This window comes from Sphaerodactylus townsendi, linkage group LG02 (genome assembly GCF_021028975.2).
Source record: "Sphaerodactylus townsendi isolate TG3544 linkage group LG02, MPM_Stown_v2.3, whole genome shotgun sequence".
NCBI classification, from domain to species: domain Eukaryota; kingdom Metazoa; phylum Chordata; class Lepidosauria; order Squamata; family Sphaerodactylidae; genus Sphaerodactylus; species Sphaerodactylus townsendi.
The window spans coordinates 93,331,460-93,343,957 of record NC_059426.1 but is presented as its reverse complement, the minus strand read 5'-3'; the positions used below and the strand labels follow the sequence as shown (position 1 = coordinate 93,343,957).

At 45.8% G+C, this 12,498-nt stretch overlaps 1 protein-coding gene across 1 annotated transcript in view; it reads left to right on the top strand.

The window, feature by feature from the left end:
• The first annotated feature begins 440 nt into the window (after nucleotides 1-440).
• Nucleotides 441-12,498, top strand: part of SPON1 (spondin 1) — a 397,555-nt gene continuing 385,497 nt past the window's right edge. The window contains exon 1 of the mRNA XM_048484581.1: nucleotides 441-1,571. Coding sequence (XP_048340538.1) covers nucleotides 1,334-1,571 — 238 coding nt within the window. The 5' untranslated portion in view covers nucleotides 441-1,333. The remainder of the gene's footprint in view (nucleotides 1,572-12,498) is intronic.

The window sequence follows — 12,498 nt, the reverse complement described above, 5'->3', positions numbered from 1 at the left end:
ATAAGCTAGCAACTTGGATTGTTTCCCTCATGCATTTGTCAAATATTTTGTTAAATAATCGAGGGAATTGTTTCCTATTCACCCTTGATCTTCCAGCTCCGTCCCAGCACTTCTGACAGGCCCCACCGTTCTCAAAATCACCAGGCTCCCTCCATCCATTCACCTGGCTCCTGACTCTACAATTACAGCATCCCCTTGGGTCATTCAAACACCACTCCAGGCTCTCCCCAACTGGCCAGATATTTTTAAAATGACTAATAAGATTGTTAATCCTCGTTAGCACACATAACAAAATTTCTGTATTGGCAGCAGGATGATAGTGATCTCGCGGTTTTACACACAGATCAGGATCCAGCTTCTTAATATAGTTCCCAGTGTAATGTTGCACCAGTCCTATGAATGTTTATTTCGGGGTAAGAGAACCACTGAACTCGGAACTTACTTCCAAGTAAAGGTGCACAAGATCGGAGGGCTACACACCTTTGGCTTCCGGCATCTCCCTTATCTCCCCCCTTTCCTTGGATATCTCCTTGAGGGAGCCAATCTGCCTTTCGAAAACTTCAAGGTGGACGCTTTAAAGAGCCGGCAGTTTGCGAGTAAGTGAATACCTCGATGCCATCTGCCTGGAAGAATTGTGGGGGGAGGAAATTCTGCGGTGTCTAGCGGCTGGCTTGATGAAAGGGAGAGTTCAGGCAAGACATTCTCGCTCGTCTTTCTATCCATAGAGTAACTACCGGCTTTGGCAGGAATTTAGGCGATTGGTTTCAAGTCTCTCCCCTGCGATACATCCAGTGGGGGATCCCCGCCCAGATGTCTTGGAGACGGCAGCGTCGTCGTCCCGTCCCCCCGTCCCCCTCAACCGCCAGTGCACCCTGCTCTACTATTGCGCCGACCCCTGGGAATTGAGCTTGGCTAAGTAAACAGCACCGAGCTGCTATCACACGGTCTGCCACAAAACAGCACTTCACTTCGCATCTGGGCAAGATCAGTCCTCTTCCTCCTCCTCCGGCTTGCCTTAGCCGCGGCGGAGCTGGTCCCTCTGCTCGAGCCATTTCCCACTTGTCTTCTCTCTCCCCCTCTTTTTCACAACCCTCCCCAGGCTTGGGGCAGGGGGGAGACTTCGCTGGCTGGTGGCTGCAGCTGATTAAAGGCAGCGTTTGGGAGCCAGGTCCTTCCTTGTTTTGCTTTGCTTTCTCCGGAGACGAGAAGGGGGTAGGAGGGGGGCTTTCCCCAGCCATCTACTTCAACCTGCCAATGTTGTGATTTCGCAGCCACTGCTAGACGCAACACATTTCTTTTTTCCCCCCCGAAAAAAAGTTGTTGGGAAACCCAGATGATGGGACTTTATTATTATTATGGTTATTTGCAAGCCTTGCAGTTGCTCGCTTGGAGTTTCCCCTTGATGACATTCGCTTCCTTTACGGATGAAACCTTAGAGAGAGCCGCCAAATCCGAAGGATATTGCAGCCGGATTCTGCGAGCCCAAGGCACTAGACGAGAAGGATATAATGAATTTAGCCTCCGCGTGGAAGGCGATCCAGAATTCTACAAGCCAGGAAACAGTTACAGGGGTAAGTCTGCGCACTTTCAAAGGATACAAGCAATCGTGAGCCCAGCGAGTGTTGTGGAACTAAAAGGGGACTGTTCTGACTTGCAAGGATAAGATCGTTCCTGTAACTTGCTTCTGCACGTTGCTTACTTTGGGGATGCCCTCCACCCCCAACAGAGTGTAACACTTGTTCAGCTTTTTCAAAGTCCCTTTGGAAGTGATGGGGTGTTATTCCCCCCTCCCCCTTTTGGCAGGGACATTGGGTAAAAGGTAGTTTGTGTTGTGTTGCAGCAATATATGTACCTTAATTGCTCCCCCTCCAAACACTCATCCCCATCAACTGTCTACACTAGTGTGAAATTATTTCACTTGGCCAAGGATGCTCAATGGGTGGTAATACTGTCTTCCTTAAAAACAAGAATATAGTTTGTTAACTTAGCATATGGGCCAGGAAGGTTGCTGCAACGAACTGGCTGGTGCCTAAAGTCAATCCTGTTGGGAAGTTATCAGGGTTGTACTTATACAGCCTCATGGGAAAGATACTTTTCATGCTCAAGAACATTGTCCTTTTATTGTTTTTGCAAGTTGTGAGAGGGGGCCTAGCTCTAGAAACATATTCAGGGTATATTCTAGTTAGTGGCTTTTCAAATGAAATCCTGCTTTCCACCCAGCTTTCCCCCCTAGGGAAACTGAATAGATATTAAGTAAGAATAATACAAGACAGGGGAAACAACTACTGAAGGTGATGTGGGAGTCCTAAGGATTAATATATATCTAGAAATTATTATTCTAGGATTGTCTAATTTCTGGGTCTCCTTAACAGGTGAACATCTTAACATCAGATTGGGTGAAAGATTCCATTTATTTGTTTACAAGATTTATATTCCACCTCTGAAACTGAAAGTTCCAAAAAATAATTTAAAGTTAAAAATATAGTAAGCATTGTTAACTTTCTTGCTTTACCTTTTATATTTATATATTTAAAATACTTTGGAAAAATACATCCATCAGGAGTATGCCTTTGAATAAAGGTACCTGGGCTTGTTATGAACCATTTAACTTTGCTAACACTGAAAGCAGCTGTTAGGGCAGGCAGATAGTGAAGAGCTTTTCTGCCATGACTTTTGACCTCAGCTGGAGTGAATGGAAGAGCTTTGGGTTCCCATGGGATATACACTGATTTTGGAGAGGAGGTCATGGTGCACGTTCTTAGGAAATGGATTCTTCAACAGTGATTGACCACTTCTGTTGATAAAAAGTAACTTTATTTCAAGTTTGGAACATAAATGGACTAAATAAAGGAAGGTAACTTGAAATCTTGTGAGAACAATCTAATAATTCTCCCCAAGGAGGTGACCAGCTAAATCTGAATATTGTGTGCCTTCTCTGTTCCTAGCTTTGTATCCACCTCCTGGATTTTGTTGCGGTTGCTGACCTGCAACTGCAATGTTCTTGTAAAAATCTGAAAATTATTCCCAGTGAAAAGTTTCACTGGGTATTGCTTTTAGCTTCTAAGAAGGTTTCTTTTCTTGGCACTGGAAGAGAAATTAGGTTTTCAAATAAACTTCCAAGACAAACTTGGAGAACATATAAAGGGGTTTTTTTGCCTGCAAAGCACAATTAAATAATCATTTTCACATATTTCCTTGTGGTAAAAGGTTCTTCCCCCAGATTTTGATTGACCACTAATTGTGTGACATCATGCACTGAGCACATATTACTTGTGACTTTCAAAGCTAAATTCTTCCAGAATCTCCTAAACGTAGATACAGCAGGAGAAAATGTTGCAAGGGTGATTTTCCCCCCATAGCACAGCAGTTTCCATGTTGTCACTTCATTTTATGTTTATTAACTGTCAAAAGTGTTTTAACATTTTTATAAGTATTTCTCATGCAACCTGAAATGACATCATGGTAAACCTAGAAACAGATTTTATCCCAGATTTATTTCTTGAAATGTGATTTAGCTAGTAAATAACTGTGATATCTGCACCTGATCTCTGTAAGAAGAAAAGCTGATTAATTAAAGACAAACCAAAGATTTGCCACCTGTAAATTACCAGGAAACAGGAATGATTTTGCATAAGATGTTGAGAAAGATAATTGAGTTACAGCCAAGGATTTGGCAAACAGTATCAACAGGGAGTTTAGAGGGGGGGGGGGGTCTTGATTCCACATTCTGAAGGCACCAGTGTCTACTTCTGATACATTTTTGCTTCTCTTGAGAAAAGAGGCCACCAGTGTGGAGCCTGAAGCTGTTCTTCTAATACCAGGAAGCAAGAGAATTTCTGTCTGCAACTGCCACTCTCTTTAGTACATCTTGTTGATCTGGCATGTTCTTGTCTTTAGGTAAGCAGAGTATTATCCATTTCAAAATGGCAAGGTGAATTTACATTTTCTTGTGCCAGAATAAGGGCCAACATGTAGGACTATTTCTTTTGCCACTTAACCAATAATATGATAAACCAGTTTCCCATAGAATAAGTTTCGCTTTTGCAGACTCTATGTAGTAGAATAGAAATGATTAATATTCTTGCGAAGAGACTCAATCAAGCATTTGTCTCCTTGGCCAGTTTGATTATGTTTTTATCATGATCTTAAGGAAGTGGCATACATGGTTCTCTCCCCTTCAATTTTATCATCCTGTGAGGTAGACAAGTCTGAGAAAGAATGACTGGCCTACAGTCACCAAGTACATTTTTATGTTAAGGAGGGGCATGAATTTGAGTCAAATTCAGAAAGTGTCCATAAGCCATGCTTCTCAGTCTGCATCATGTGGCTCCCTGCAAATTTACTCATAAAGTGCTTATAAATATCATCACATGGTGGGAAAATTAATCATGAGAACTAGTGAAAGTTTTCAGGTGATCCTAGTATGTTTGAATGAGGAACGGGAAAGATTCCGTTTTTGGGAGTGGAACAAATTAACTTATACCTTCTAGCATACTCAGAAAGTATATCTGTATTACAAATTTAAAACGGGAAGCTAGGGGCCAAACAATCCTCAAAAGCTTCCTGGAATTCTGGGTGAAAGCTATGACAGTTAAACTAGGACAGACCTAACACTGTAGTGTATGCATGCCCTGAGACGATAGTGTTATTCAGATGTCCAGTGACTGCACAGGAGGATGAAAGCATCTTGCCCATTGCCCTATGCATTCATCCATACAGAATCTTTATGTGTGTATTATGTGCATATAGGCTCTTTCTGCACTCTCAGATGACCTTTGGTCACACAGCCTGTCTGGACTTTCAGACAAATGCACAGAGGTCAGAGTGAGCTAAGGGAGCACAAAAGGTTAGTTGTTTGAGTTTTTTTTTTTTAAAAAAAACTCTTGTCCTTTTAAATTGCTATAATCATATATACTATTTGTTGTTGTTATATTTGTTTTTGTTTCAAATGATTTCAAAGAGAGAAACTGTAAAGCTGTAAAGAAAAGCTGTAAAGAAAATCTCAAGCATCATTGTATCTCTCATTAAAGGGATCAACCCTGACAAATTTTGGGTCCAGAGGCAATGAGAATTCTGCCGTTGCAGAGTTGGCTCAGGAATCCCCTTGTCATGTCAGGAAAAGTAATTGTGTCTACAAATAACAGAAACATCTTCTCCATGAATTTATATCTGCTATTCATGTATAAAGCAAGTAAGATAGGGATCTTTACTTTTAAATATAAATGGGACACGTGAAATGAAAGAAGTTCAACCTGCCTTCTCTCATGCCTTAACTTGATACTGGGTGTTTGAAGTAATTTTCTCCCAACCCAACTCTGAAACTGGTGAGCTAAACTTGAAAAAAATGCTGAAAGAAACCAAACACAGAGATGTAGGGCAGCAGGGTATAATTTCCCTTGTTCTCACATCTTTCTGTTAAAAGAAAAAAAAACTTCAACTCCCTGGAATGTCTAAACTTGTGTGAATATGTGAGATATTCTCATCATGCCTAATTTGTTCCTTAGTTTAAATAGTGAAAAAAAAATTCTGCCAAAACTAACAGTTTCTGAGTATATGGTTCAAAAGCTGCTGTGACTTCTTTTAAGGAACTTTGCAGATGTCAAAAGATCTCAAATCCATACTCATCACAGATTTCTCCTGTATTTTGTTTTGACCCTAAATATATCTCTTCATTTCTCTCTTATGTGGTGAATCAGAGGGTACACACAAAGTTAGAATTACATACTTGTGAGGTGTGTGTGTATAGGAACAGAGTGTGGAATTTGACTCCAGACCCCCAGTTTCCTATGCAATTTTGTTGAAGAAATGTACATCTGCAATACCATGGAATTCAGGACTGGCCAGGTATATGGCTTCAAGAAGCTTTAGATTAAGCGGAATATTTAAACCATCAAACAAACAAATTTTTGCAGTCATTAACCAGTACAAAATTTACAAAAAACTCCCCAGTAATTAGAAGTGCCTTCTCTGATGATATTACACTACTATAAAATAGTCTTATTCATGATAAAATTCATTTCTATCCAGTCCCTTATTTGAATTCAACCATTTGTGTCTATGCTTAATGGCCAACTGTGCATATTTAACAGCTTTGTATGGCAGCTTATTATTTCTGTCTGAAATAATTTTCTTTAATTTAGCAGCTCTTTGCATTATCTGTATAATCTAACAATATGGGAAGTATCTTAACCATCACAAATTGAAATTGGAATTGTAAGGAAACCTGAAGTTCTGGAGTACATCATTACTGTTGTAGATAGGAAGAATTCCTGTGATCAAAATTATTGTTTACCCAGATTTTTGTTTTTTTAAAGAAAATGTTCTGCTGGTGATTTCACATAGTCACAGAGAATAATGTTGGAGTTTATTTAGTTGGCAGCTACTCCTTTAGTGAGAACTTAGTTCTTCCCTGGGTAGGCAAAAGCAATTTGTATTAAAAAGAAAACTAGTGGATCTCCTGTGGGTCTAGGAAAGAAAGTGTCTGGTTGCCTGCTGCCAGCCTGGGTGCCCAACCTATTTGCCTCAGTTTATTTATTCCTGTAGTAGTGCCAGTAGAGGAGGGGCCTATTTAAACAGCGGATCCATGCAATCCTTTCCTGTGGTTGGTTTGCTGTTGAATCAAGGATCCTCCTCCCCCCAAAAACCCCTAAACTGGCCTCAGAGATATCCCCCGCTCAATACAACTGAATACATCAAGCAAGGAAAATAGGTGTATTATTTACAGCATTTAACTTAATCATTAATAACAATAACAGTGTTCCAGAGAGATGGCAGTGAACTCAGTGGGGCTTTCAGTTGACCAGACATGCTTAGGGGGCTCTGCTTCTAGGGCAGGGGTCTGCCACCTTTTACTCTCAAAGAGCCGTTTGGACCCATTTTCCACAGAAAAGAAAACACATAGAGCTGCAAATACTTTTTGACATTTAAAAGAAGATAACACTGTGTATTTTGGTTTTTTACTTTTACGAGTTGTATAAAACAATTATAGTGTGTTGCTTATGAAATCCATGAAGTGCTACAGAGAAAAATATATTTTATTTATGTAAAGAACACATTTTTAACATTTTGAACTTTAAAAAAAATAACAAAAAATAACAAAAAAACACCCTCCCCTCCCAAATGGTGGATGGACGCCCCACGGACACCGCCGCTTTTTTCTTCTCCTCTCTGCAAAGGGGGGGAATTCCCCACGCTCCCTGCTTGAACAGGGAGCGTGCAGCCAGCGGCCGCTGCTTTTTTCTCCTCCTGCAGGGGGGGGGATTCCCCACGCTCCCCAGGAAGGGGCTGGAAGCCGCACCACAAGCTCCCAACCCCCGTGCTAGGGACTCCCTTTTGAAACGTCTTTCCTCTACCAGTACTCTTCCAAATGAGAGGAGGAGGATATAGTTCAGCTCTTTCGATTGTCTTGTCAGCATCCTGAGCATAGGTGTTTTCTTAACATTTCAGCTCCTAAACCTTTCAGAAGTTATTTAGAAAGATATGTTTGCTGTTATGATTAGAGATAAGCATTGAATATGGCTGTTGACCAGTGGTTCTCAACCCTCCTAATGCCGCGGCCCTTTAATACAGTTCCTCATGTTGTGGTGACCCCCAACCCTAACATTTATCCATTTTACAGATTGAGAACACTGATGCAGAGAGTCTTAGGTGACCCCTGTGAAAGGGTCGTTCGACCCCCAAAGGGGTCACGACCCCCAGGTTGAGCACTGCTGCTGTAGACTGACCTTCAAAATCATGTTGGAAGGTATAAAAATGCCTTTCATTAAGACGAGGAGTTTAGATTTACATAGCCACCTGAGTCTCCTTACAGGAGAGAAAGGTGGGGTATAAATCCAAACTCTTCTTTGCTGCTTCTTCTATACCCCACCTTTCTCTACTGTAAGGAGACTCAAGGTGGCTTACAAACTCCTTTCCCTTCCTCTTCCCACAACAGACACCTTTTGAGGTAGGTGGAGCTGAGAGAGTTCTGAATGAACTGTGACTAGCCCAAGGTCACCCAGCAGGAATGTGGAAACACATCTGGTTCACCACACATCTCTTCCACTCAGGTGAATCAAACCCGGATTAGAATCCACCTACTCTCCAGGTTAGAATCCGCCACTATACCTTGTTACACAATCTCTTGATAGAAAGAGAGAGGAATGTTAAAAGTTCAGTATACAGCAGAGCTCAGGTGTTCTAAAATTATGATGGTAGTATTCTACAACAGGAGAAAATGGAATCCTGATATCCCATCACCTAGATTTAGCAGCATAATAAAATTTGACTTCAGTAGCACCATCACCTTGAAATTCAGGTACAGAACAAAATTTGAGTCCAGTCACAAATGAAAATTTTCCAAAGTATAAACTTTAATGAGACAAAGCACACATTGTCAGACAGAGTTGAGATTGTGTGTGGCCCTTTCACACGTAGACCCGTGTAGAGCCATGTGATGTAATCTATTAATGTAATCTAGGCTATGAATTATGTAAGCACATGGGTGTAATGGTATATGCCTTGCTTATATATTTGCATCCCACTTAAAGGGTACAGATTGCATACAAAATAAATTTCACATTGGCTGCATAATTCTGTGTGGGATTGTACCACAGAGAAGGGGAGCTTAGGGAAGCAGTACCTAGCCTTCTAAATGGTTTAGAACCATTTTGGTTACAATAGATAATTTCCACCCCTTTCATTTTACTTTATTGCTATGTAGTCGACCCACGCGGTCAGCGTAAGAACGGTGACTCCAGACGCCGAGGAGATAATATCTGCGGGAGATCGCCAGCAGCAGCCGGAGACCGAGGTCCGCGGTTCCTAGCGAAGCCTCCCGGCCTGCCGTTCCTGGCACCTTTATTGCTACTTCCATTGGGGCGCAGGAGTGGAGTGACTGGGGAGTTCCGGGAGAGCGGGAGGTCGAGATCATCAGGTGATGGCATGATCTCATCTGGTTAATGCAGGCGGAGAAGAGCCGTGACGTTTGAGCCTACCCTCACCTGGGGCAAGACCATTGTCCCTGCTCTCGTGATTGAGCTTTCAGACAGTTCACGCAATTCGCGGACTCATGGGGATGAGGAGTGGCGCGAGCGCGACCGCAAGGCCGCAGGTCCGCTGGCGCCCTAACGTTTACCGCACTGTTGGTCGGCAGTACTCACTACATCTCCTCCTTTTTACATTTTAAACAAATAAACGCTTAAGGCTGCATTTAAAGTGACGCTTGTCTCCTCCGCCGCTTGGTCATAATAAGCTGCTTAAAAGTAAACATTGTGAACTTGGTTATGGGTAAGGGAAACAGCGAAGTTTTACACACATTACAGGCAATATTAGACAATGACATTGAATCCAAAACAAGATCCATAACAAGGCACACAATTAAAACTAATGCAGAGCTGTACAATAGCACTAACTATCCTCCCGCAGCCAGCTCCAGAGGGCTGACCACCAATGGGGCAAAACATCATACTTCAGATTAGCTACAACTTCTTGCAGCTCACGACTTTCATGTGGATCAACTGGGAATTGTCAGAAAGATTAAAACAACACATATTATGTACATTCTCACAACCTTGGTGATGTAACAACAACAAATAATCAATAGCGCACGACTGTCTAGGGTCGCTGACGAAAGTTCCTGCCGCTCTTCGAGGCCAGGGCATCCAGAGCGTGGAGGTAGAGCTGGATGGACTTCGCGAAGGCACGCCAGCCGCCAATAGTCTTAGCATTGTAGGAAGCGAAGTCCGGGACCCCACTAGGAGGTTGCGAGGGAGACTTTAACTCCGCTCGAGAGGGCGACCGCCGCCTCGGCTGCGGGAGGGTCGAAGCAGGGCGAGCGCGCGGCGGCGGCCCGGCTCCCCGGTGAGCCTGGGGATACAATGGTGAGGCGTTGAGGCAGCAAGAGTTCCGCAGGGAGTCGGCGGGATGGGGTTAAACGCCCTCGCGAGGTCCAGAACCAGCCCCCCTGGGGAGCAGGATGTTCAACACGGGGAATGTCCTCCTTATGTGTGTGCAGTTCCAACTGTCCGAGCCGACGCATCGGGCCCGGTCAGTTCGCTCGGGTTGGCGCTCGGTGATGCGGGCGCAGGTGTTGACTCGCGGGTTAGCTTAATCGCCTTGGTGACAAGGAAAGAGCGCCAGCCGAGGGTTTGGACGACGGGTCCCCAGTCGGGCGCCATAGAATATCTGATGGATGAGGTATCCGCGAAGGCTCAGCCCAGAGACCCGCTTAGAAGTTCCGCGCTTCTGCACGGGGAGCAGGCAGGAGCTCAGCAGGCTCCCGGACTCCTTGGTGGTACTGGCCCAGGCAGAAGGATGAGACGCTATGAGCGCAGCAAACCGCTCCCAGATGTTGGTCTGGTGAAAGCTTCGTTGTGCGGCCGATCGCCATCGGTAGGAGGCAAGGCAGCAGAGCAGGCAAAGGGGATGGTCGCTGAGTTGGTGGTGATGATCGCGAAAGAGACGCACAGAGGCTCCTCGGCGCCCGGTGGTCTTACAGCAGCAGCTTAGGGTTTCCGCTGGTGTCGCCTTGACGCCTCCCCCAGGTCATTCGGTCTTTGGGCGCTATGACGGGCGCTCCTGCTGGGATCGCTACGGATCCTTAGAGAGATGCTCCATCTCCTCGATGGGGTTGGTTTTCCCTACGCCATTCCACGGGCTGGCCTGTCATGGCGAATCGAGTCCATGGAACCTGTAGGAAGAGGAACTGAAAACACACCCCTTCCCAGGTTACGTAATGGTCCCGCCAAGCTCAGTTCTAGCTGATGGCGGAGATTGGGATCGAAGTTAGTGTTTAGGATTTTAATATGGGAAGGAAGAAGGCTTGTTTTGCAGCCTGTGAAGGTTGCTTTTACGTAACCCTCCTGGGGCCGCCACACTTCTTTAGTTGTTTGACAGGAGGGCAGGAGGTAGGCGCACTCTGGTGGAATTCGGTTTCCAGAGCCATCAGGGTGCGCCAAGGCTTAGGTCCGAGCCTTGAGGGGGGGGAGGAACAGGCTATCCTGGGGGGATTGTGGGTATGCATACTAATCAGCAACACAAAGGGGCTTTGAAGCACCTTTGGGGATGGGCATCCGGGAATGAAGCAATCAGGCAATAGAGGCAAACTCCTTTGTACACACAAAGGAGAAAGGAAGGGGCTTCTTTGCAAAGGAGTTGTAATCTACCGTGACCTTGCATAATGCAGGAAGCTGGATGGTGCTAAATTTGTGATCGAATTATCTGGGGAATTGCCGCCACGAGACCGCCTCTAAGGGCGAAGTCGCCTGGCCTTTACCGGTAATTGATAAAGTTGCCAGGCGCCATAAGCCAAGGCAACTCCAAACGGGTTTGCATTAGCGCATAATGGCGCAGCCCTTAAATCCGGGGCCTGTCCTGACAGTGCTGCGTATCAGGATCGCCCAGATTTTAATCCAGGAGGGCCAGTCATTAATTGGCCTCCCGCCTTTACTGGTCGGAAAAGAACAGAAGGAAAAGGGGAGGGGAGAAACAGATTCTGTGAAATTAGAGGCAAATCCTCGAAGGCACGAGATTGAATCAATGATCCGTGGACGCTTTACCCATCCCAGACCAGAGTCGTTTTAACCTGACTCATGAGGTTCTTCCCAGATTGACATGGGATGTCTAGAATCTTATTGGGCGGACTGTGAGCTGCCGCCAAGTCCTGGGCTGTTGACCGTGAGCCGGGCTGGATGCCTGGCCTCGCGGTTTGTCTCCCCACCCCCCCCAGATGCTGGCAAGCCTCGGTCGGGTTACTGGTCGGCCACTCGGCTGCTCTGATGACGGTAACATCAGCGCCGTGTCCACCAGGCCCTTTTAACTTACATCCTTCAATGGCGAAGCCCAGATATGGACGGAGCTCCCCGATATGCCTCCACCGCGACGGTGGTGTAGGTTGCCTATGTTGGCTGCCAGCTCAGAGCCTTTATTGGGTCGGGCAGCTGGCAGCGATGGGGCAAGAGAATCAGCTGAGCGCAGCTGGCTCCCAGCGGCAGCTCCTCGTGGATGTTTGTCCAGACTCGAGGTGATGGGTCCTGGTGCGCGGAGTTCCATCAATTCGGGACGCATGAACAGTCCCTGTTCAGCGGCGGAGGCCTGGCAGCACCAGCCCACTGTCCCGGTAGGGATGGGCTCATTATACTGGCTGGGGCGATAAGAACCCGTGGGGAACTAAAGGAGATGGGCTGCGCATGCGAGCCAGATGCCACGAGGGGGGTGGTTTTGGCAGGGCCTTTGGCGCCAGAGTCTGCTCTAAAGTACTCTCCTCCTGGTCCTTGGCTAGGGGAGACTGGCCGGAGCGCTCACGGGCAGTCAAGTCTGTGCGGGAAGCCCTTCGGCAACGGCACCGGTTTTGCGGCCTTCCTTCCTGGGGAGGACCCTCCTCCATCGGGTTGTAGGCCCCGCCGGCTGCTCTGCACTCCCTTCGAAGTCCGGTCTGCCGCAGAGTTAAAGCAGTCATCCTGGTGACTGTCTCCCCGGCCGTGCCATGCAGGAGTACAGCTTTGCGGGCGGAGGATCCAA